The 25682-nt window shown below is 30.2% G+C and overlaps 3 protein-coding genes across 3 annotated transcripts; 2 read left to right on the top strand and 1 right to left on the bottom strand.

Moving 5' to 3' along the window:
• Positions 1-13183: 13183 nt before the first annotated feature.
• On the top strand, positions 13184-14634 carry LOC111831713 (classical arabinogalactan protein 9). Its single transcript, XM_023786897.1, has 2 exons — positions 13184-13757; positions 14320-14634. The coding sequence occupies exons 1-2, from the start codon at positions 13242-13244 to the stop codon at positions 14383-14385; spliced, it is 582 nt and encodes a 193-aa protein (XP_023642665.1). The 5' UTR covers positions 13184-13241; the 3' UTR covers positions 14386-14634.
• A 3719-nt stretch (positions 14635-18353) lies between these two features.
• On the top strand, positions 18354-19378 carry LOC17893049 (gibberellin-regulated protein 7). The gene is made up of 2 exons (XM_006298794.2): positions 18354-18458; positions 19022-19378. Exons 1-2 carry the CDS (start codon positions 18380-18382, stop codon positions 19267-19269), a joined length of 327 nt encoding a protein of 108 aa, XP_006298856.1. The 5' UTR covers positions 18354-18379; the 3' UTR covers positions 19270-19378.
• A 1109-nt stretch (positions 19379-20487) lies between these two features.
• LOC17892990 lies at positions 20488-22932 on the bottom strand. The gene is made up of 5 exons (XM_006299132.2): positions 22385-22932; positions 21664-21922; positions 21409-21516; positions 21066-21310; positions 20488-20894 (listed from the first exon to the last, which is right to left on the bottom strand). The coding sequence occupies exons 1-5, from the start codon at positions 22822-22824 to the stop codon at positions 20789-20791; spliced, it is 1158 nt and encodes a 385-aa protein (XP_006299194.1). The 5' UTR covers positions 22825-22932; the 3' UTR covers positions 20488-20788.
• Positions 22933-25682: the final 2750 nt, after the last annotated feature.

Genomic DNA, 25682 nt, shown 5'->3' on the forward strand with positions numbered 1-25682 from the left:
ACATATATTATATCTATAGTATGATAGTTATAAAGCCACCTCTGTACATTCAATGTATTATACGGATAGAGGAATACCGAGAGTTGAACATAGCATTATATACTTCGAAATATTTCTTTTTGCATATAATTACGATTAAGATCTAAACCATTAAAACTATTATAATCCATGGGTTAAGTGGACCGGTTAAGCATATAAAATTTTTAAATATATTTTTATTATATGTTAATAAATATAACTATTTCTAAAATATGTTTAAAAACTTAGGAGATTTAATTATTGAACCAGTATTAACATGTCTGATTTGGTTATCCAATTCACGAGTTTGATAGAAAACTAACTGATCAGTCTAATCTAAGTTTCAAAATATGAGTGAGATCATAAATATATTAAACAGTCATAAAGTGAACCTAAACCAAACCAGTATAAATTTTGATTTTGTAAGTTATACCAAATAAATATCTACAACATTATCCACCATATGGGTGTGGTTCTGATACATATATACTATTTACTCATGCAAATTTTGAAGAACGGGTTTTTGCGGGTTAAAATATTATAGTTCGTTTCAGGCCAGACATATTGGACGAGTTTGACTCGCTTGACAACTATATTTAGGTCATTTGTTTCAAGAAGTTTTAGTGTTTTTTTGTTGTTTTTACCTGGTTTGATAGTTCACGATTTACATAGAAATCTAGATTATCACTAATCCGGTTTACACTTTATCCGGGTCCGCTATCATGTCGATCTAAAGCGATTATTATTTCAAACATTCAAAAATTTGAAGAAAGCAAAGCAAACGTATTTGTGGCTCCAAAACTCTTACCTATTCTTTTATATGTTAGACTAAAATATATAATCTCAAATGAGTTTTAAAACCACGATTATAAGATGGAAAACATGATATAGATGAGATGGGACATTACGGTTATAAAATAATCACCTTATTGTGACTTTTTGTTTTACTATTTTTCTTTTATGTAATGTTCTTAACTTAACGAAAACAAATATGATAATTTTTTTTATCTAAATCGAATTAAAAACGACATGAAACTGATACGAATTCTTCTAATTATGAATTAAATAACATTACTTAAAAATACGTTTACAAACTTAATCTTGCACATATGTAATATATTGAAATCAACCCTGCACGCACGTATGTAATACAAACTTTTGAAATCATCCCCGCACGTATGTGCGGGTCCATCCCTAGTTGTTTTTAAAAAGAGGTACATTAAACGATACCATATTTAAAACAAAACCTAATTTTTAATAACGATAAGAATTTATGTAAAAAATAAGTTAAAGGTTTTTTTGTATTTTTTGTTTTTAATTTCTTTAGGAAAAAAATTGGGTTTTATAAGAAATTACTAGATAATCTCAATAGTTTTAAAGGATTTTCGAATGATGAAATCTGAATTTTAAAATACATAGTGTGAAATATAAATGTATGAAGTCGTCTGATTGAAAAATAGACATTTTGAAAATCGTTTAACACTTTTCCAATAAATTTTGAGTTTTGATATCTATCTAATTTTTTTTTTAAACTAGATTCATTGACCAAATTTTAATAATATGAGAAAAATCAAAAATATAAAAAAGCCTCCCAAAAGGTAAAACATAGGGTTAATTGTATAATTAAAGAGACATTCTAGAGACGAAAAGAAAAACCTATAAATCAATTTGGAAGATTAAAACCAACATAAGATGTGTTTTTCTTTTTTGGAAAAAGACTTGCTTTTATTAATCAATTAAAACAAGGTTCATACAAGCTATAAGAGAAAAATAATAGAGCTTAACACAAAGTAAAAATAACATCAAGGGAAAATCACATGCAACATGAATATAGCTAAAGAAGTTCGATGAAGGATCCATGAGAGCTTGGAGGCCAAAGCTAGATGTCAAAAAATTATTTATTATAAACAATATTAAGTAAATATATATCTTGTCATAATAACATAATTATAAAAGCTAAAGCAAATGTATCTGAATGGCTCGCGGCTACTACACTTGCTCAACCTACTAGTGCCCATCCATCACCAGCATTATCATATACAAGTACAAGTAGACCACCACTCCCATTCTTGAAATGTAATGTTGATGCAGCATTTGATCCATATACCTTTAGATCATCATGTGGCTGGATCATACGAGACAATGAGGGCATTTTAAGATATTGGGGCTCCTACCTTCTCCCAAATTCGTAAACACCGTTAGAGGCGAAGGCAAAGGGTCTCCATGCTGCGATGCAACAAGTTTGGTTAAAGGACTATCATAAAAACTATTTTGAAAGTGACTATTTTGAGCTTATTGACATGCTAAATGACAAACTTCACATTGTTTCAATTATGGGGATCTATCTTGACATCCTACAATGGTCAAAGTTTATTTTTCTAAAATTATCTTTGTATTTCTAAAAGAACTTGTAGTGAAGTTGCCCGTCTACTTGCCAAATTTGGTTGTTTAGATAGTAATTTCTTTTGTAATGGTGTTTTTCCACCAAGATGCATTCAGCATCAATTGTACCTTGACAAAATAAATTCTTAATAAAATCAAATTTCGTTGAAAAAACAAGTTATAATTATTTTATTAATTTTATATTTTAAATGTATTATTAAATACAAAACATAGTTTTCATATGAAACCTCAAACTATTAAAAATTATTATTAATTGGTTACAAACTTATTTTTATTCTTAAGAGATCAATATGAACCTAACCAGTTTCATCATTATTTATGTCTTTTATTTTTATTTTTTTTAAATTTAACTAATTAGTTTTTATAATCTTCACACAAATCAGTTTAATATTTCTGAAATTATGATTTATAATATATATTACTCATATTTTATTAAAACATTACAAGAAAAAATATAAATTTAAAAGTATTATATAAATGATGTGACATAAATTTCTTAAGATTTCCTCAAGATTTTATTTGTGTAAAATGTTAATGATGTCATCGAATGAAATTTCCACAACTTTCCTCAACAATTCCTCAAACTAATGTTACCATTTACAACCTATACCATCGCTATCTCTATATTAGAAAAAGAGAAGTACAAAATAGAATACGGGTCGGGTAAAAATTAAAAACTTAACCTTATTTTAATAATTGGATACTTCAAAATAGGATACTAAAATGTGTTTGGATACATACATCGGATACTTTCTATATCTAATTTTAAGATTATATAATTATTTCCATAACTAATTTTATGATTTCCTAATATTTCTCTAACTAATTTGATATAATATATTAAAAACAATTATCATTATTCTTTGACATTTATTTGATATTATTTTAAAATTTATGATATTATACTATATAATAAAAATATTTAATAAAAATTTAATTTTTTTTGCCTATGTTGCAATTTGATTTTTTTCAAAACGGACATATAATACTCAACTACATTTGGTTAAATATTCTGGACAATGATTTAAAATCAGTATAACCAATTTTAAAACAATTGTTACATGAGCATATTTAAAAGTTTTAAAAGTTTCAAAATATTATAAACAAAAGGTTCAAATATAAAAATAAATTAGAATTGAAAATATTAAAAATATTTTTTTGAGACATTATTATTATTGATAAAATATATTATATATCAAACTATGTAAATTTTAGATAGTTCACGGGTAGTTTGTTAAAATCACAATTATAATAGTAAAGCGAGTTAGGAATAACGGTTTTTACAAAATGAATTATGTTACGGGATGATACTTCATAAAAAAATATTGTAAGTATGTAATTTTTACGTATATTTCTACTTGTACTACAAAAATGGTCAATTGAATAATTTGTCAATTGATAATTTGTTTTTTCGTGATGTTAACTTTTCACTGTTTTTTTAATTGTATCAAAACTCAATGTATTATTATTTATTCGCTTTTTCATTTATTATTTTATTTAAACTTATTATACAAATATATAATTCACTGTAATCGACTACATTGCAATAAAATTAAAATGTAACATATCTTAATCCGTTAAAAGTTATATATAGTTAATTATCTTAGTCCGAACCTAGTCTATATTAACATTTTTGCAGTATTTTTTGGAAAAAACCTTGAAATTGGAAGTTATTTACAAAGCTATGCCATTGGCATTAATTATTTAGTCAAAATTCTAAAAACTAATAATAATCATTTTTAACAAAATCCCTACTATATCTCCCTTATAATTATAATATCATTTCTTATTTTTTACATTTTCTCAAAGTTTCTCCAAAATATTTCTATGATCTTATTTGTTTTTAGTTTATTTTATGACATCAGACATATGTATAATAAAAATTCAAATTGTTTTCCGCATATATTGCAATTTGAATTTTTTAAAACGGATGTATATTACAAATATTTTTAGCATATGTACAACATCCCATATCGATTTGATTTTTTTTTTTATAATTGTTCAGAAATTTTATAAATAAGATTATAACCTTCCAACTACGAATGACGAGACGGGTTGTAAAATGAGAATGATTGTTAACTACATATAAAGTTTAAAATATTTAAAATAATGAAAAAATTTTAAAAGTTTCAGTGTTATTAATATTTTAACTTTACACCAAGTTTATACTAAAATATCGTTACTTTGCCATTTTAAAAAATATTGAATTACTTTTTTGGCAATTATATGACATGACGGAGTATAACACGAGAAATGTTGTAATATGGTTCCAACAAATTATATAACGGGATGGCTTGTAAGATGGAACGGGTTTAAATTAATATTACTAAAAAAAAGCTAATATTATGAATCTCATAGTTCAATACGGGTCATTTTACATATAAAACATACAATGAAACTGATTTAGTAAAGTTTGTTATCATGCAATCTTGATAATTATTAAATAACTCCAACAAAACCTATTAATTTTTAAAAATATGAATTACAAAGAAAATATTTATTCCGCGGTATAACGCGGGTTAAATTCTAGTTAATCTGATATTTGGTGATCAATTTAATATGTGAATAGAGATGTGACTTGAACACAATGCAATCACCTTTTCTTTTTTTTTTCTTCCTACCAAAAAAAAATCACCTTATTTTTTTAAAATCGTTATGACTAATGCAAGCGATTAATATTTCCACAAAATAAATTCAGTTAGATTCAATAGTTTTTCCAACACTAACTGACAAATATTTTTTTATTTTGGATATTAACAAGTGCAAAACTTGAGTTAAAATATGTTCTATGTAAGACATTACACGTCAAATATATATAAGTTAGATAATTTAAATAAGATATATGAATAATTCGAATATATATACATAACTACCAAAATGGACAAGAATCGAATTCATGTCCGGATATTTCAGATAACTATGGATACTTTTATCAACTTTTAGATAATTGAAAATGAATTTTAGCAAAACAAAACTCAAAGCTAATATATTATTTAAAATATCAAAAGTTTAGTAATTTTGTAACTCATCCTCGTTATATTATCATGTTAAATTTTTCGGTAATACTTTGACAAAGATTTTCATTAATTATTTACATATTTTTAATAGTTCAAAAATTAAATATGAAAGAATATATATGAATAAAAAGCTAACCAATTTATTATTTATATTTGGATTAATTTTAGATAATTTTAGTATTTATTAATTGATATTATAGTTAACGAGACCATTAGGTAAGTTTAACTATTTTATTTTGATATTTTTGAGTTATTCTATTAGTATTCATAATTATTTGACGATATCTTTCTTTTAAAGTCTTAATTATTTTGTTAGATTTTGATAAATCACAACAAAAGAAACTCAAAAATGTAAAAGTTCAGATAGATTTAGTCACAACTAGATTTCGGCTGTTACCATTAGAAATGTAAAAGTTCAGATAGATTTAGTCAAAAATTATTAAAAATCCAGTTAAATTCTACGAGGTCCAGTATATTCTTCATGTATTATTTAGATCCTTCATTTTGTTCATGCTATGTACAAACTTCTAAGAGAAAATAGTAATTAGTAAATATATTTTTGAAAATCTAAATTGAACCTGTTAGAATAACATTAATTTAATTACTTAAGAGAATTACTATGGTTTTTGACAAAGAATAAAATGAATCTTATGGATAAAAATATGAATAAAAAGTCAGTTATTATCTTTTAATGTGTACAAGAGATGTGATGTCAAAAAAGTGTATAAGGTGATAAAGAAATCTATTGTTGAAAGTCAAATGTCATACATTGAAAATAATATTTTGATAGGACTTGCAAGAGTTCACCTGCCAAATACACAATGTCAGGCCTGCACAATGTATAACGCTTGCTTGACCTTCAATGGTCAAAAGTTAAATTCTCATTATACAAGTTAATCTTTCATTTTCGCAAATAAATAATAGGGGAATTTCAAAAATACCCCTTTTCATATACATCTTTTTAAAAAGACCTTCTTTTCAAACTTTATCAAAAACCCCGCTAAAAATGTTGCAATTTATCCAAATATGTGTGTAAGCTTATAAATATATACACAAATTACCTTTATATGTGTATAAAACTTTATATACCTTTCATAAATAGCATAAAAATAAATTATAAAAAACTTATAAAAACCTTATAAAAACCGTATAAATCCTTTTAAAAACCTTTTAAAAACCTTATAAAACTTATAAAAATGATTTAAAACTATTTAAAACATTTTAAAATATTTGTATCGAATCTCCCAGTAGTAGTTATTATATAGAAGTATCTTATAAACTATATAAAACTTTATAATTTTTTATATTTAAAAAGGGGTATTTTTGAAAATGAATAGATAAAGGGGGTATTTTTAAAAAGGGGTACACCAAAAGGGGTATTTCTCAAAAATTCTCATAAATAATTGCTTCCACGGTTCTCAAGAATGGACGTCTAAGTGAACTATTTGGTTCTTCATCTATTCAAGGACTACAAAGTTTGTTAGTATCTCAAAACTTTTATTTATTACAAGAGTTTCTCAAGTAAACTAACTCAAGTTCTAATAGAGTAATAGAAATAATTGTCATATGACACACTTTGGATACATGATATACTTTCTACATGAAGGATGTCTATTATACCCTCTAACCATACATTTTTCTAGTTTTTTTTTCTTTACCTTCCCATTCACACATTTTTATAATATTTATTTTGATGAAAGAAAATTTTTTAAATTTTGTAATTTATTTTCTAAATTTACCAAATTTGTCTTTTCTCAATTTCCAAATCTTGAAGTATAAACTAAATCTTGAGCAAACATTGATATCGGACATATTCCTCTTTCCTCACCAATCACTTTTCTCTCATTTTTCTTCCCTCTGCATCTCCGATTTCAGGTAACCCGCGTTTTGATTTAAAGAACCTCCAAGTCTTCTTATTGTGGCCCAAATTGTAATCTTCTTTCGTGGACGTAGCACAAGGAAATATGAGAATTGGTGTAGTTTTTTTCTGGAATTGTAAAACGACGAACATGTACATAAAGTTGTTAGGTAGTGAAGGAGTTATGTCTTCTTCTACCTGGTTATCAGGAGTTTTGAACTTTTATTTTCGACACTTTTTGTTTGTAATGAAACTCAAAACAAAATAAAAATTTACAATGATGAGTGAAATTCTACAATCATTGTATCTTGTGATCCCAACAGTTTTGCAACTGAAAAATGTCTTATACTAACAATAACATCAAGATCACATAAGCACTGTCCAAAAGAGAGAGGACCATTATGGCATTATCAACAAGCAACAATATCAAAAATCAAGCAATAAACATATTATGTGTATGCAAAGACTCATCAAACTGAGGATTGGAAAATTTGATATACAGACGATACCATTCCTCAACATAGTACATGCGCATAATCTTTTGTGCTATTGAAAAATTGTGAAATAAATAAACAACAAGGTCACCGCTTATATTTAATAATTTCCATACATAATCTCAAAGTATTAAAAAATTCCTACAATGTAATATACATTGAGTATGATTTTGCTATAACTAAATAACTACCCTAATTGTATAAAGGCTACAAATAACAAAATTATAACATCATCTCCTATTGATTTAGAATGTAGATTTTAGTAATTAGTATATCGAATCTTCACAACAAACTTATAAATTTTGAGATGCATTCTCAATGTGAGGAATCAAACAAAAAGCTAATACATATTAAACTCAATTACTTCTTTCATCAAAACCTACAAAATTTGTAGACATAATCAAAGGAAACACCAAATTATCATGTTATATCTCCATGATTTGAAACACTTCTTTGAATTTTCTTAATTTTGATATGTTCTTTCGTAACTCTCAGCAATGGTCCCACCTCTCTTAGTGGGCCTCACGTTTTCTCACTAGGCCCGTGAGCCCATACATATCTGATGGTCTGTTTGCTACGTCCGTAAGGCTTTAAATACTTGTTTACAGATCCTACAAAGTTTTACATGATTTATCATTGTGTTTTGGCATCACTCACACACTTCCAACAACCGCTTCCTGGAATGTTACCCATCATTTGACTACTCCAGCATAAGCACGCTTAACTGTGGAGTTCTCTCAAGATCTTTGACCGAAAAGATAAGTGCACTTAAGTGACATAGGTGGCCAAATCAATTCATTTAAACATCTTCGTAAACTGGGGTCTCACAATTCTTCCCTACTAATAGGCTGCAACGTCTTCGTTGTGGACCAAGACCGTCACCCCCTGACGGCGTGAGCCCACTTGACTCAACACATGTATGGGTTGGGCTCTGATACCACTTGTAACGCCCCGACCGTCACCTCTTCAATGGGCCCCATGTTCACTCTCAGTCCATGGTCCCACCTGTCTTTATGAGCCTCACGTATTCTCACTAGGCCCGTGCGCCCATATATATCCAATGGTCGATTTGTTACGTTCAAGAGGCTTTAAATACTTGTTTACCGACCCTAAAAATCACCACATGATATTTCTTTGTGTTTTGGTCTCACGCACATAGTTCCGGTAATCACTTTCCGGAAGGTCAACCATCATTTGACTACTCTATCATAGTTACGCTTAACTCTGAAGTTTTCTCAGGATCATTGACCGAAAAGATAAGTGCAATTTAGTGATATTGGTGGCCAAATCAATTTATTTAAACCTTTCTCCAACCGGGTTCTTGCATAATTGGATTTTATCAATTCTACAAAAGTCAAGACTGATTCACATCAAAGTAGAAGCAACTCAATCCGATTAGAAAATTATTGTTACATTCGAATGAAAGAAGCTCATCCAATATCTGTCATAAGTCGTCTGACCATCTTTGTTCCACCTATCATAGACAACATGACCGGTGTGAAACCTTAAATAACGACCATTATATTCATCGCCCCATAATCTGTGAGAAACCCCTCGCCCCTTCACTTAACCAAAACGACATAGTTGTGCTCTCAAATACCTAAACCATTTTTTTGGATGCCAAGGCCCATAAATATTCATCTTAACTTAGATTTTTGGTGATGAACAGTGTTATCGACATCGAAAATGATCAGTTTCATTGAGATACTAAAATAGTAAAACAAAATTGTATTCACGGGCACTTTGTAATTAATTACAACACGAAGAAAATATTTAGATTGTGATATTTTTTCCTTTTTTTTCATCCACACAATAATTAAAATATCACTCCATGATTGGTAGCCCAACCAGGTGGGAAATCGTTTACAAAAGAAACTTCTGAATCCATTGATGTGGAAGAACGAGCAAGACAGTCTGCTTTTGCATTACAAGAACACGAAATCTTAGTTAAAGAAAATGTGGAAAATGACGCATGTAACACAAGGAATTCATCTAACATGTTGGAGAATGCTGGCCACTCTTGATGGTTTTGCACCATTAAGATGAGCTCGGCACAATCTGATTCAAAAGTATGACAGTCAATCCTTCTTATAAGAATACTCTCCATAGTCCATATAAGTGCTTCCAATTCTGAGTGAAGTGGTGAGAGGCATCCTCTAAGACACTTAGCACCTAGTAGAAATGCCTGCTCTTCTCCCCTGAAGCACCACCATCCCAATCCAGTAAAAGGATACCCCGACTTCCGCGAATCATTGATTCGACATTGAAGGATTGGCGAAGGAGTTGATTTATCTTCTACTGGTTTAGTTACTTCAGCCGATATTATTTGGGCCTCTTACCATAGTAATTTTGTCCTTTCTTAATTACCTAATTTTTAAATTATCATACCTATAAATCTAAGTTTTTGGTCTATACATATTACCATGATCCTAACCAAAATTGAGATGCTCAAATTTATTCTGAACTACTCTCTCAAATTAAGAGATCGTAGTAATACTTGGGGATCGTTTCCACAGAGGCTCAATGTTTACACAATAGATTAATTGATATCAAATTATGCTAAACAAGAATGATGTAATTGAAAGCAGCAAAACAATTAAATAGAAGTGGTGTAAATTCAGCAAGAGAAAAGTGCTAAGCTCAGGAAAATCTTAGGTAATTCAGAATTTCAAATAAATAATTGCGAGGATTTATTAAGCATTGATCTTGAACTCAATTTACAGAATTATAATTAATCAACTTTCGTTGGAGAGTCTATCTATGTTTAGAACCCTAAATTTTAAATTCTCTTGCGAATATAAAAGTTTAGACAAGCATTAATGATCAAGTTTGATAAGTTCCCATAATCTCTAAACCAAATTCCTTGCGAATAAGTATTTTGTACATCTTAGATTATTTTCAAAATCAATAACATTTTCTTGTCTACCAGTTAACCTAAGATCATATTATAAGTTGTTACTCTTGAATAATAATAAGTACAATCCAGATGAAAAACTATTTTGATTCAATCCTAACTGTCTAATAAACTAACAATTCATAAATTCCTTTGAAACCCCTAAACCTAACAAGCAAACTACTCAGACATGGTGAATGAAGCAAACATCATGAATAAAATATATATCATTAAGAAATAAATTGGAGAAGTAAAGGATTTTTGAATCTTTTCTGAAGGAGTTTCTTATTCTTCTTTCCAAGCTCTCTAAAATCTTTTCTCTCCAAGTAAAGCTTAAGTTCTAACAAAACCCGACATTATATCAAATATGCTCTCCTTGTACGGTTCTTTGGTACTTATATCAAATATATTTTCCGAATAAGTTTTTCGCACATCTTCTCCAAGTTCAAAGCATACATAAACTTGTAAAAACTCTAAAAGACTCGAAAACACTATAGAAGTTCTATAAATAAGACTTATATTATAACCAAAAATCGATAAAAACAATGATATATCAAAAATCTTTGACATTACGAAAGTAAAAAAAAACTGCTTAATTTAAAACTCCAAGCTCTCTAATTTTATCTCTCCAAATAAAGCTTAAGTTTTAACAAAAACCGACACTCATATCATATATGCTCTCCGAGTACGTTTCTTGGGTACTCATATCAATTATGTTTTCCAAATACGTTTTCGCATATCTTTTCCATATACTTTCAAATGCTCTAAAATCTTCAAATGAGTCCAGAACATACCTAAACCTGCAAAAACTCTTAAAGACTCGAAAAACACTATAAAAATTATATAATAAAACTTATATCATAGCCAAAAATCTAAAAAAACAATAATATATCAAAAATCTTTGACATTACGGAAAAAACTGCTTAATTTAACTACTAACATGTTAACACTTAACACTCCTTTTTCTTCATATTCGTAATTAAAATTTGGTTTTAGCAAATAGTTTGTTTTCTCTTCCCTTCATAATAGTTAAGATTTTGGCTCTTTCATTCACCAAATACACGTTTGTCGATACTTTATCCTTCTTCTCTTTGTCGTTTGCCAAAGGAAAAAAAAAAAAAAATCATTTCCTAAATTTAAAATATTTTCAAAATTTTGAGACTATTCACCTAATTGATCCAACATTTATATATATGAAGTGGCAGTAACATTGAGCTGTCTAAAAGAGCACATGAATGAATGAAATAATAGCACTAACATATAGATAAGAATCCAAAAATAAGAAAACTCATCAAATAATTGAAAATAAATATTATTCGATCTGTTCAAAAGCATCAATCGTAAAAACACATATCGCCCACCCAAAACCCCACCTTCGAGACTGCTATCACCCAATACACTCCATCACTCTCTCCTCTTTCCTTTACTCATTTCGTAAGGAACAACAAACTTTATTTTTTTTAATAATAATTGTTTTTTTTTCAAATATGGAACAAACTTTGTAACTTTGTTTGTAAGATAATCTTTATCTTTTCTTTTTATACATTTTTACTCTATTTTTTCTCTCTTTATTTTTGACAACTTTGTCCAATCTTTTTATGTCTCTTTCGAAATTTGTTTGGTATTTTTTTCATAATTGTGCATCTTGAATGAACAATGAATCTCCTATTGTTAATGTGTTTTAAGTAATGTGTGATATGCTTTATTTTTTTTCTTTCTAATGGAAGCATATTTTTTTTAATCCAATATTGTTCCATAATTAGTTAGCTATATAAATTATAATATTGGTTTGCATCTAGATATTTGATCAAATATATGAACCGTAAAATTTATTTAAAATTAATTCGAAGAACTTTTATTTAAGCGTTATTTAAGCGGTAATCGATTATTGACGATTAAAAAGACAAATAAAAAAACATAAAAAAGTTTGGATACCGAAAAAAAATTAAAGATCAAGATATTTATCAATATCTTAATTCATGAATATACATTTTTAGTCACTATTTACAAATATTTACATATATATCATTAGCTATTTATATTTATTTCAAAATAATAAAATTTAGGTAAATCATATTATTTTCGATCGATCACCGGTTCTCTATTTCCAATAACAAAATAAACAAATAATTAAAAAAAAATTCTTAAAAAATAACAAATAAAGCTAACTAATAGTAACATTCATTTCAAATTTAAATTTTTGAGAAACACTTTTGTTAGTACATGTTTTGGAATTAGAGTAACTTAAAAGCTATATATTGATTAATACAACTCATACACATCCCACATCCCATCATCATAATTTTGATAAATCAAAGACTCGCCAACGTGTCAACAGATCTAGCACCGCCACCTTCTCACATGGCATCATGGGTTATTATTATTATTATTCACTACTAAAAAAAAACAACAAAACCAACTTCAATACGACGCCTTGTTTCTGCGTTTTGATCATAATTCTCACTTTTTCCCTATTTAAATAAATCCTTCACATTTCCTCCTTTTACATTTCCTCACTCACTCTCTCAGAGACCAAAGCAAAAAATAAAAATAAAGAAATGGCTCGATCTTTCGCTATCGCTGTGATCTGTATCGTCCTCGTCGCCGGCGTCACTGGTCAAGCTCCGACTTCACCACCAACCGCCACACCAGCACCACCAACTACAACAACTCCTCCACCAACTTCTACTCCTCCTCCTGTCTCAGCACCACCACCAGTCACAACTTCTCCTCCTCCAGTCACCACTGCTCCTCCTCCAGCTAACCCACCACCACCAGTCTCATCTCCTCCTCCAGCTACTCCTCCTCCCGTCGCTACTCCTCCTCCAGTCTCTTCTCCTCCTCCTCCCGTTGCTTCTCCTCCACCAGCAACTCCTCCTCCCGTCGCTACTCCTCCTCCAGCTCCTCTAGCTTCACCTCCTGCTTCAGTTCCAGCTGTTGCACCGGTCACGAAGCCAGATTCTCCATCTCCTTCGCCGTCTTCTAGCCCACCTCTTCCATCTAGCGACGCTCCTGGACCTAGCACTGAGTCACTCACTCCTGGTCCTAGTCCTTCCACAGATGTAAACGACCAGGTTCGTACACTCTTCTTTCTTCTAGATCTTGTACAATGTGTTTCAGATCTGAGATGTTTTGACTTTGAAACTTAGTTGTTTTGTCTGAATCTTATTAGATCTAAACCAGTGTGAAAAACATGATTAGCGCAATTTAGCAATAGGATGCTAGTTTACACTAACGTGCGCCAGTATCGGGTTTGGTGATTTTGGTCTGTCTGCCTCGAGATCTTCGGATCCGAGCCGCGGCGCGTGGGTGTAAATAGTCACGTGACTTTATCAGTCTGCACGTGAATAATTAATTAATTCCACGTGGCATTATGCTTTAGGACCAAAGTAGATCTAACATAGAAGTTAACTTTAGAGTTTAGTAATAAAATAAAGCATAAGCGTGATAGACGGATTTGTCTTAAAATCTGCCGTCCCAAATATTATTTTTAAGTTTCACCCCCTAGATTTTAGGATCTTTCCAAATCTATCCCTGGATTAGTTAATATAACTGAAAAGTCCAATTTTGAATTCAGGTGATGCTTTGTTATTAAATTAAAATAGAAATGCTGATATGAAACCTTATGATTTGCAGAATGGAGCTAGCAAGATGGTATCAAGCTTAGTATTTGGATCAGTTCTCGTTTGGTTTATGATCTAAGTTGGAGTCTTTTGTCACCAACAACAATGTTCCTCCAATGCATTTATTATTATGTCGTTCTTTTGTTTTGTTCCATTGTATTGCTTGGGACTGAATTCTTTTGGGATTTATGATCTTTTGGAGAGGATACTACTGAGAGAGCTTTTGAGATGGAGAGATAGCAGCAGGATTTTTATTTTGTTTGCAGATACTTTTGTGGCTTCCTTTCTCATTCTATTTGATTATTATTAGTTGTACTTTATTCCTTCTTCTTTTGCCTTGTCTTCTTTCTAGTTGACACACTCTAAAACACTAAAACTTGTGAGTTCTTATAGCAATCACATAACTAAAATCTAGAAGTAAGATGAAACTGTTAAAATCTCGCGATTGACACCAAAGTTTCGTGGTTGCGACAATGTGAAACAGAGAATGCAAGAACGAATTTGTAAGCATGAGTTGCACTACGATGTATGAGTTTAAGGATTCTTGATATGGAACTCCTTAGTTTTGGTCAGATTCACTTTCAACAATTCACACTTTCAACAATTCATTACAAATCGAATTTTGAAGAACATTCCGGGAAGACTCTGACGCACCGTTAGTATGTTTTAAAGGTTGACACAACTGTAGCAATTTGAGAAGTTAACAAGAATGATTTGTTATATACTTTAGTTGAAGTGTCGACAGCAATAACCATATTAACTTATACATGAAGCTATGATCATTTTAATCACCTAACAATGAAACTTTCTAATTAGATCAAAACTTTATTAGACTTAAAATCGGAACTAGAAAAAAAAAAAAAATACTTTTAGTACATTATATCAACTAGTTTTTTTGCTAATGGTGTTATAAGTTAAATAAATACACTAATCAAATTATGTTAGTTTACTTAAAACATCTCTAACGAAAAACCAATGTGATATATAGATAAAACAAAACGTGAGTAATCGTCCAAAACATTCTAGTTAGGGATTGTGATTATTGCGGCTTCATTAATTACAAAATACATTCGTTCTTAATTACACGTCCGACATGCCTTCAAAATGTTTTAGCTATTCATCTGTATCTTGAAAAATATGTAGTCCAGAGAAGTTATAAGCTATTAGACACCGTGACTTCAACTTGAAAAATATGTAGTCCAGAGAAGTTATAGAAGGGTGTAAAAGGTTGCATTTATTTTTTATTTTATATAAAGACATTCACATATTAGTGAAAAGGAAAATGTAAAATCAAACTAAAATTATCCTTATAAACTAAGGTGATGTATTCAGTATTTAAAAAAGTATATTCTAAGATCCATTATTATAAGGCATCTTTATCGGTGTAATCTGAAAGATGTTAGAACATTAAACAAAGGATGAAATAATATAACACTGTAAAGAGAAGGAGTAATCGAGTTTTGGTTAAGATTTTTTTTAAGAAAAGGTGCTTAAGCCACGTGTGAAGTGGTGAGTGGGTAGGATTTTTTGTAAAAGAATACATTATTCTTTTGTTATTCTTTTGTTGGACATCTTTTAAATGATTAATAAGGTTTTTAAACTTTGTATTAATTTAATAAAATGTTTGTGTGCTTTAATTAATACGTTTTTTATGTTTTAATTTTTATCTTTATTGTTTTTTTTGTTATTAATAATTAATAATTGTATTTTCTGTTTCATTTTAATTTAAAATAAATTTTACTATTAATTTTGTTTTTCAATTTAAAAGTAATTTTTTAAGAGTTTAAAATTTTTAATATGTTTTATATTATTTATTATTTTATTATTTAATTTTTAAGAATCTAGAGGTTCAACCAATAATCAATTCTATAATTTTGGTTCTTAACTTAACCTCTTACATTCTTATATTTATTTTTAACACCTAAGCTACATCCTCCCACTTATCCCCTTAAAGATGAACTAAGAGTACTGTTTTTAAAAAAATGCAATCAATCCACAATTATTGGAATATTTTTAGTTGTGACTTTAAGTGTTTTTTAAGGTGGTAGTAGATTTCATAGTTAAGACTATCAAAATCTGAATCTCATGGTTTTTATGAAGTTGCTGAAAATCTAAAACAAATTACGCTAAAATTCATCAAAATCATCATAGAGATTTCAAAAATTGCAATCGCGAAAGCAAATTTTATTGAGAATATAGTTCCGTTTTATCTTGGTTAGATTAACTACCGCAGAGTGAAACATGGTCTGGATCAAAAGATGAGTTGCGATTTCTAAGTTTGGATAGTTTCTTTGTCATCAGAGCAAACATATGATCAATTAAAAGGTTGACTATAACAAGCTAAAATCACATAATGGAACTCAAATCTTGACAAAATTGAAATCAAATCCGGCCGAACAACCTTGTTCTGATACCATATTAGAAGATCTACAAATTCAAACAGAGAAAAAGTCAAAAGAGATTATGTCAAGAGTCGGTTGAGTGTGTGCTCAACACTCTTACTCTGATACCATATTTGAAGATGTGAGGTGAATAGATACAAGCTTCAATCTCAGCCAAACAAGCTAAAGATCAACTCCAGAGAAAACTTGGAGTTATATTTCCACATTTGTTTTAATATAAGAAAGTGACCAAAATGAGTTATTACAAAGCCCATAACTAGTTCCAAATTTATGGCCGGCTATGTAAATATTACTATATACTTTATACATTTTTCAATGGTTTTCCCAAATTGCATCCGACCAACTTCTTTAGTACTCGAAAATACTCTTTCAACAAAATCATATTATTGCATCTGATCTAACCTGCAGAGTTGTTGAAACAATGTGCCATTTGGAGATTAAAAACAAACAAACAAATAAGTAAGAGAACAAAAGAGTCATGTCCATGTCCCATGTGCGAGATACCGCGTGGAATGAGGTCTTCAGGAGACAATCTCATTCCCCAAATGTTTCTTTCTCCATAATACATATCTGTCACCAGCCTGTTTCCCTCTTTCTCTTTTGTTTCCTTTTACAACTTTACATGTATGTATATTCTTGAAAATGTAACAACAAATTCAATGATCCAATGGTGGCTCAAAACTTAAACTAATCTATGTAATTAATAAAAGAATATGTATCTACTTTGTTTCAATAAAAATACATATGAGGTTTTGTTCATTGTAATTTAAGAGTAAAATTTATAGATAAATTCCCTTAGATACCATCAATTTAGTTTTTCTTCCAAAAATACCATAAAAGTTTTATTTTTCCAGAAAGACACATAAACATTAAAAGTTGATTTTTGAAGGTGTAATTTTTTTTTTAATGTTTGGGTTGACTATTTATATTTAGGGTACAGTTTTTAGGGGAAGAGTTTAGTGTTTAGGATTTAGAAATTAGCTTTGAATGTTAAAAAATTAGTTTTAGTTTTGTGGTATTTTGGAAAAAATGTATTTTAGAGGTATTTTTGGAAAATAAAAATTATAATGGTATTTTTGGAAAAATATCTATTTTCATGGTATTTAAAAATAATTCTCTTTTTATAACTCAATAATCTAGATTATTATCATTATTTTGAAATTTCATTTGTAACTATTTCCTTGTAAATTCGGCTACCAATTATTGAGTAATCAGTTTAACTAACATGTGGTTGATATATATTAAAAAAAGCTATCTCTAGAATGTATTGTTTTCATCGGTATTTAGGTTTATATGGATGTTAGTATATTGATTTATAACAAATAAAAAACATTTCATTTCTGTTTAGCGTTGGTTGTGGCTAATTAAAAATATGTTTGATTGTCATTATTATTGGCTGTGAATACCAAATACATTGAAAATTAAAATAAAAAAAGAATCTTATGTTCTTACAAATTTTAAGGATTAGTCTGAATTTTTGTATGGAATTCTAAGACAAAAACAAAATAACAACAAACTGAAAAGTTGCTTTTATTTAATAAAATTGGAATAATATAGTTCTTTTATAAAAATAAAATATTGTAAGTCGGTAGCTTGGCCTATAAAAGAGCAATAAAGAGACCACAAGAAGAGAAGAACAATAGAAACTTGATACTTTGATCGAAACTAAACATGAAGATAATTGTCTCCATCTTAGTCCTAGCCTCACTTCTTCTAGTCACTTCATCTCTTGCTTCAGCTACTTTCTCAGGTTTGTTATATATCTATTCAATACTCTTCTCTCAATGTTTTTGTTTTCTTCCTAAAATTAATTATAATATATTTGGTGTAATTGGTTTAGGTGATCATAATGTTTCTTTATGTTTTCGTTTCCATTAGAAAAGATATACAAATCCTCTAATTAAAAACTACATGCAAACGAAAATACAAAAGTTCATTATCATGATCCAAAACATTCATGACTTAGATGTACTTACTATTTTAGGTACAGAAAACCTCAGTAAAAATAAAGTGAACTTCATCTTCTTGCTGTGGTGGTTTGAAGGATCTAGAAGATCCAAAAGATCATTAGTAGATGTGGATCTTTTAGATCTTTTTACATTGACAAGTGATGATCATGTTTGCTCTTGATGTTTGTTATACTAGAAAGAGTTATATTCATCATCCTAATCATAACATTTAAGACATATTTGGTAGAGTGAACTCGTTTTCAAGACTATGATAGATACAAATCTAGTTCTTATATATATATATGTGTGTGTGTGAGTGTGTGTGTGTACTATAATTTTGACAATGATCTTGTGGATCTTCTAGATGCTTTTGGTAGCGGCGCGGTAGCTCCAGCGCCGCAGATGAAAGATGGACCGGTGTTAGAGAAATGGTGTGGACAGAAGTGTGAAGGGAGATGCAAAGCAGCAGGGATGAAAGATCGATGTTTGAAGTATTGTGGGATATGTTGTAAAGATTGTCAATGTGTTCCTTCAGGGACTTATGGGAACAAACATGAGTGTGCTTGCTATCGTGACAAGCTCACTAACAAAGGCACTCCAAAATGTCCTTAACTGATTCTACTACTTCTTTCCAACCAATTTTTTTTTTTTGAATAAATAAAATGAGAGAGATCTAGTGAACATGATGAATGGATCTTTTGCATATGAGTCTTTTTTTCTTTTCTTGGGTTTACTTTTAATGTGGGTTTAGTGATTATAATGTGGAGTTATAAAGTTATCACAATAAGTTATAGTGATTTATAAAGTCATGATAGTTATATGGTTATTAAAGAAGTATTATTTTTAAAATTTATCAGAACAGTGTAAGGCTCGAAATAATATTATTGATGTCTAAAATAAACAAAATAATAAAACACGTTTAAAATAAAATAAAGCCGAAAAAATTCCTCCGTGCGGATCCAAACCTAGTGTATACTTATTTTGTGGGTGCATACGAGTATTCCTTTGGGTATTAGTTCGGGTTCGGATTCATGGGCTCGGATTCAAATCGGGTTTGGATTCGAAAAAGAAAATGAATCGTGGAGTCTTTATTGCTAGATGTTTTTCTATCCAAATTTGTATTACCAATGAATGAGATGGTTCTATGAGGACTAGGAGATGGAGATGGAGATGGAGATAGAGAAGAGAAGAACTTGTGTGGTAAATAAATAATGGGGATGAGACTTGAGATAACTTTTACGAGGTTTTTTAAAAAGACTGACTAAAGTGTTAGGTTCATCACGTGCTTCAACTACTACCTTGTCTGTGTTTTCTTTTTATAATTATTTTAGGCATACCAAAGAAACCAATCTATTTATATAACAATAACTTAGGTTAGGTAACACTTTACCAGAATGAATTCATGTTACACACTTTGATCACTTAGCTCTATAAATGTTTACAAGGAAGTTTGATATATCCTAGTTGCGATGTGATGATATGAGTGTGGATAACTCAGTGCAGCAGAGTATACACTTATCTTACATTCATCAAACAATAAGATGAAGGTGAAAATTATATGAAACTGGTGACAAGTAATGCTCACATCCATGGGAATCAGATCACTGTTTTCTTCCAATGGTTAATTCAAAACACACACATAGTTGTAAGCTTGCTAGAAATTGGATACTCTTGGTTCTAATTTAGAATAGCTTGTTTAAAGGATACCGCATTCGGAAACCGGCGAAAAATATAACTAAGGCTTGACTAAGGTAAGCTGTTGTGCCAAGTGCAGAAGGGGCAAACCAAATGAACCCACTTGACACTCGTATTCTCATTCTGAGCCAGCAATTGCAGGACAAACTATACTTAATGACCAAAAGAGTATATTCCCAATTACAGTTACACTTAGCTTTATTGATTTGCAGGTCCAATCACACATACTGCAATAAGAAAAAAAAATTTTTAGCAGAAGTAATTTCTTATGTTACACTTCACCTTGCACATGATTTTCAGGTCAACTCCATGTTGTATGTAAGAGCTAAACTCGAACGCTGGCCTGTCTCCAAGTCACTTGCCCACTTTGCTGGTTTACGAATGTCTAGGCCGATGATACGGATGTGGGACAATGTCGGGATATATGAAGATAGCTTCAAGCACCGTTCTCAGATCCATTTGCATCGCACGTCAAAGAAAGAACTTCCATCAGTTCCATTCGATATTCCAAACCTCTTAGATAATGTCCCAACAGCATGGACCTTTTAACAGAAAGCAAACACCACGGTATAAGATGTCTTTGATACGAAAAAAAAGACACTATAAAGTATCGTTTGAGAGGATTTATTAGTGCATCACTGCATGTAGTTAAATGTATGAAATCAATGTAAAGCGTAGCAAGGGACTGAGAGAGCGAGTAAGGTAGTTCTTACCAGAAGAGGAGACGAGCAAGGTAGTCTCGAGTCAGTGAGATAATAGGCTGAAACTGCAACGATGTGTTCTCTACAAGTTCAGCACAATCTTCATCACTATTTGCTTTTACCGTTTCAGTAGGTGGAACTTCTGATGCTGGAAACTTGGAGTGCATCTTCGGTGACAGGGTTGCCAAAAGACCATGAACAACAGAATGAATTGTCTCTTTCACCTCTGGAGCCGCGGGTTCTGATAACTCAGCTACCTGTTAGACATAAAGGTTAGATGGTCAGAGAGAAGCGGAAAGAGAAGAAAAATCTACCTCACAAGCTCAAACATGGATTCAGAGATTTTTACACAAACCTTTTCAGGTTGCAAAGATCTTAAGTAGTCCAGTAAATCATTCTTCTCTTCCCCAACAAATTGTTGCATTTGAAGGGCAGCGTTTTTTCGCCTCACTTCTTGTAATTCCTATAATGCAGCGAGATCAAAACATGTCACAGAAATATAATCACAAAATCAAACAAGAAAAGTTCTAGTGAGGAATGTGACATCTATGCAACGAACTTATTCACCATTATGTTGAAAAGAAATAGATGACTACATCAGAAACTGAACCTTTTTCACAGAAGACAATTGCGACTGTAAACGGAAGATATATTCTTGAGCTTCAAAGGATACTTTGCCCAAACCTTCTTCATCAATCATTTCAGCAAGGCTCTGAGTTAAGCTATTCCTTGTGGATGGACCATCACTCTCACCAGTCCCTTTCAAATCATATTCAGTATGTTCCGGCGTATGGCTTTCCAAGTCTTCTCCATGCATATCAAGATTTTTTTCAAGAAAAAGCCTATATTCAGCATTCCGCAACGTATACCTACAGTATAGCAAAACATCAGAAGTTGTACTCGTACTCTCTCATTTGAAGAGAGAATCCACACAAGATACAAGATACCACTACTACATACTTATAAAGAAGTTATCCACACCAAGGGAGAAGGAAGCAATTAGAGAAGACGACTAAGCAAACAGGCTGCCTATGTGACAATCATAAAAGCAGATACACAAAGTAACTCAACTCAAAACAAGCTAAGTCGATTCAGCGCCACAAAACGAATCGCCTTTCATGATAATGATGAATCAGTATCGGTCTTTCCATGATCATAACTCTCGACTATAAAATTCAACCAATTCTATATAAATACAGCTTCCACCAAACCGTAAACTAATGTTCAAAGAGAACATATCCTCTAGTCCTAGCTCTTTAACCATTCTAGTCCACAACTAATAGACAACTAAACAGAACAGAGCTAAAACTTTCAATTACATATGAACATACCCAGTCATCATTGATGAAACCAAAAGCTTAGACAAAGGTTCCCAAAGCGATTCAATATGAACCTGAAACCTATCAGAAGGAAGAAGACCCAACATCCCCGAGATTGTTCTTTTCATTGCATCCAAAGTAGTCACTGGAACATCCTTCTGAATCAAACTCACATCTAATGGCTCAATCTCTTGTATAAGATCAGAAAGGACACATTTTTTCGAAGGATTAGGTGATCGAGAATCAGAACGAAGAGTGAAATCGTCGAGAGAGAAGCCATCATCGCCGCCATGATTACTACTGAAACTGCTCGAAGAAGAAGCAGTGATAGTGAGAGCTCGAAATCTCCGATTGAATCGAGGGAGAAGGAAGATGAAAGGAAGAGGCTTTGTGGGTTTACGCAGAAGTTGAGGAAGAGAAAGAGAGAAGGAAGAAATAGTCGTTGTCGCCATTAAAGGTGGAAGCTTTAATGGCGGAATTGTACGATTCTTCTTCCTCTTTCTCTTCCTCTGAGCATATCAATCAAACCCTAATTCCTCTTTTGAGCTCTCTCTGTTTATCGTCAGCCACAAAGTAAACCGGAACGTGACAAAAACGATGAATACGACAACCTCGTCGGCGAACACGGTTTGGTGTTGACCGGTTTAATGTAGTGCCTGGTTCATTGGTGAACCGGTAGGAGCCCAGTTTTGAATTCCATAAAATCATTCTTTTATTTTACATATGTGATTCTAAATTAAAAATAAGAAAAGAAAGAAGAAATATGTATAATTTAGTACAATGAGTCTCACCTCATTGTCAATGTTTTCAACTCTAATAACAGAATCTAAAGAGCTTCTTATGTAATGAGTTTCATAAAATATGAATACATAAGTATAAGGAGGAGTTTTCTTCTTTTTCCTTAGTAAAAGTCGAATACATAAGTATAAGGAGGAGTTTTCTTCTTTTCCTTAGTAAAAGTCTTTCGATGTTCTATTATCCAGCGGATACATTGGCACGCAAAAACGCAAAGTGCGTTGAAACGCTACTTTATATATATGTAAACAATGTTCCCGATTTTTGGCTCATCTGAGTTTTTTAATATAAGCTGTTGACAAAAAAAAAAAGTAATGTAATTGTTAATAATGTTTTAATTGATTTTAAACTCATATAACCACATAAAAATAGAAAAATATTAAAAACATAAGATATATGTCATATACCAAAAGTAAAATCTAGAGTTAAGAAGTTACAGCGATATTTAACTTCATTTTTAACCCATACAATAACAACAACAACAACAAAAAAACATAAAACCAAGGAAAATATTGAAATTTTGAGATGTGACACAGATCTTTTACTATGCGACACAAATCTTTCAAAGGAGTATTGTACATCTTATATGTATGAGATGTGAATAAAAGGTTATAAATCTATGGGACACAAATCTGAGAAAGTCACTAATTAAACCAAATGGTGCAGAAGCTTTGGAGATGTCTCATTGTTAAGGTTTGAGGACAGTCGGAACTCGGAAAAGAAGTTGGATTTCTCTAATGATCTCTAAGGTAAATGTGCTTGCAAGTACGACTGAAATTTTTATAAGAAAAACGAGTTTATGTATCTAATCAAATCGAAGCTAAATACTAATAAAATGTTTTCTTATATTTCAACTTAATATATATAGGTGATTAAACCATAAATTAATTATTAAATAATTATTTAAAAACAAATATTTTTTAGTAAAATATATTTATTTAAAAATATAAACATTTTAAATATGATTAAAAATTACATCCCGTAAATAATTATTCAAATGTTAAATAAATAAAATTTATAGTGAAACACGAATAATTAATACTATTGGAAAGTTAAATTTAGAGAATAATTATTATTTGAAAAATTAATGTTAATATAATTTTTTTATTTTACAGATTTTCCTTTTTCAGTTTCTTTCCTTTTTTTAAATCAATCGCAATTGCCCGCAACGACAAACGCTTGCGGGAATGAACTTTTGAAATCCAACGATTTCGAGCGATCCCAAGCGGTGTGAAGCGTTTTGTATGATTGTACTAAACGCTAGCAACCGCAATCGTTCGCTAGCAACCGCTAGGCGGGTAAGAGCGAGAGAACCAATCAACACCTAAGAATAATGTCAATATTTCTACAGAATACTAAGAAGGCAACACATAAAATACAATATTAGGACATAAGTGATTATGTATACTTGTCTTTGGACGACAATGCGTTATTTGGGTTTTGTAGTTCTGTATAAATGATGGAGATGAAACGAAAAACCTAATAATAGACCATCATTAATGACAAGATCTCAGCCTTAAATTTCTTTAAGAAAATATCATATCTATATATATAAAGTTAGCTTTTTCTCTCTTCTCATGATGCCACTTAAGCATCCACCTAAGCCACACTTTTATTTAAACATTAAAATAAATTTAAAATAATCATTTAGTGCATATTTATGTTACTTATTTAATTAACAGAAAGTTTATATAAATAAAAATAAATTATGTACAAAAATGAAATGTTAAAATAAGAAAAACAATACTTTAATTTTTTATTAGTGGTAATAATATAATTCAACTTTCATTTTAAATTGATCATAATTTAATATTTTAAATATGTTACTGAGTTTTAGAATGGAAGTAAAATTTAAATTTATGGTAGACTAAAACAACATTTATGTAATTTTATATATAAAATTATAAAGAGGAAAAATAAAATGAAAGTGAAATATTAGTTTATAACATGATCAAAAAGAAAAAAATGATATTTCATAAATTGAATCAAATGCTTTTAATCCAAATTTGAGTATTGAAAGATAATAACTAAAGGGAAAATAATTGTAATATTTTTTGAAAATCAATTAAAAATAATAAAATATCACAATATGAATAAAAAATCAACAAAAAAAAAATTATAAACTTCTCGCGCGGAGCGCGGGTCAACTTCTAGTATAAGATAAAGAAGGTAAACAATGAAATAAGCAATGGGTAGTTGGGTACTACAAATGAACATAACTGCAAAAAAAAAAAACGTATAATTTGTATACAATTGATTGGTAAATAATTGACTCTTTGATGTATTATTTATTTTCAAGAGTATGATAATGAAAACAATTTTTTTTTTTTTGCTAGTCTTGAAATCATCTCATATTTATTTTAGTATTGACAAAATTATCCAAACATGGTTTTAACAGTTACCCCGATTAATTTTTTTATAGTATGTCAAAAAGTTGTAAATTGTCTCATATCTCTACTAACAATGTACTGTACTCGATCTTTACCTCATTTGCCTAAAATTAAACTACAGTAGG

The sequence above is a fragment of the Capsella rubella genome, unplaced genomic scaffold, assembly GCF_000375325.1.
Source record: "Capsella rubella cultivar Monte Gargano unplaced genomic scaffold, Caprub1_0 scaffold_3, whole genome shotgun sequence".
NCBI classification, from domain to species: Eukaryota; Viridiplantae; Streptophyta; class Magnoliopsida; order Brassicales; family Brassicaceae; genus Capsella; species Capsella rubella.

Coding starts and splice junctions, on each gene's coding strand:
- LOC111831713 (XM_023786897.1), top strand. CDS start 13,242: ATGGCTCGATCTTTCGCTATCGCTGTGATCTGTATCGTCCTCGTCGCC. Junction 13,758..14,319: donor CCACAGATGTAAACGACCAG/GTTCGTACACTC, acceptor TATGATTTGCAG/AATGGAGCTAGCAAGATGGT.
- LOC17893049 (XM_006298794.2), top strand. CDS start 18,380: ATGAAGATAATTGTCTCCATCTTAGTCCTAGCCTCACTTCTTCTAGTC. Junction 18,459..19,021: donor TGCTTCAGCTACTTTCTCAG/GTTTGTTATATA, acceptor TGGATCTTCTAG/ATGCTTTTGGTAGCGGCGCG.
- LOC17892990 (XM_006299132.2), bottom strand. CDS start 22,824: ATGGCGACAACGACTATTTCTTCCTTCTCTCTTTCTCTTCCTCAACTT. Junction 21,923..22,384: donor GTTTCATCAATGATGACTGG/GTATGTTCATAT, acceptor GCTATACTGTAG/GTATACGTTGCGGAATGCTG. Junction 21,311..21,408: donor GATCTTTGCAACCTGAAAAG/GTTTGTGTAAAA, acceptor TATGTCTAACAG/GTAGCTGAGTTATCAGAACC.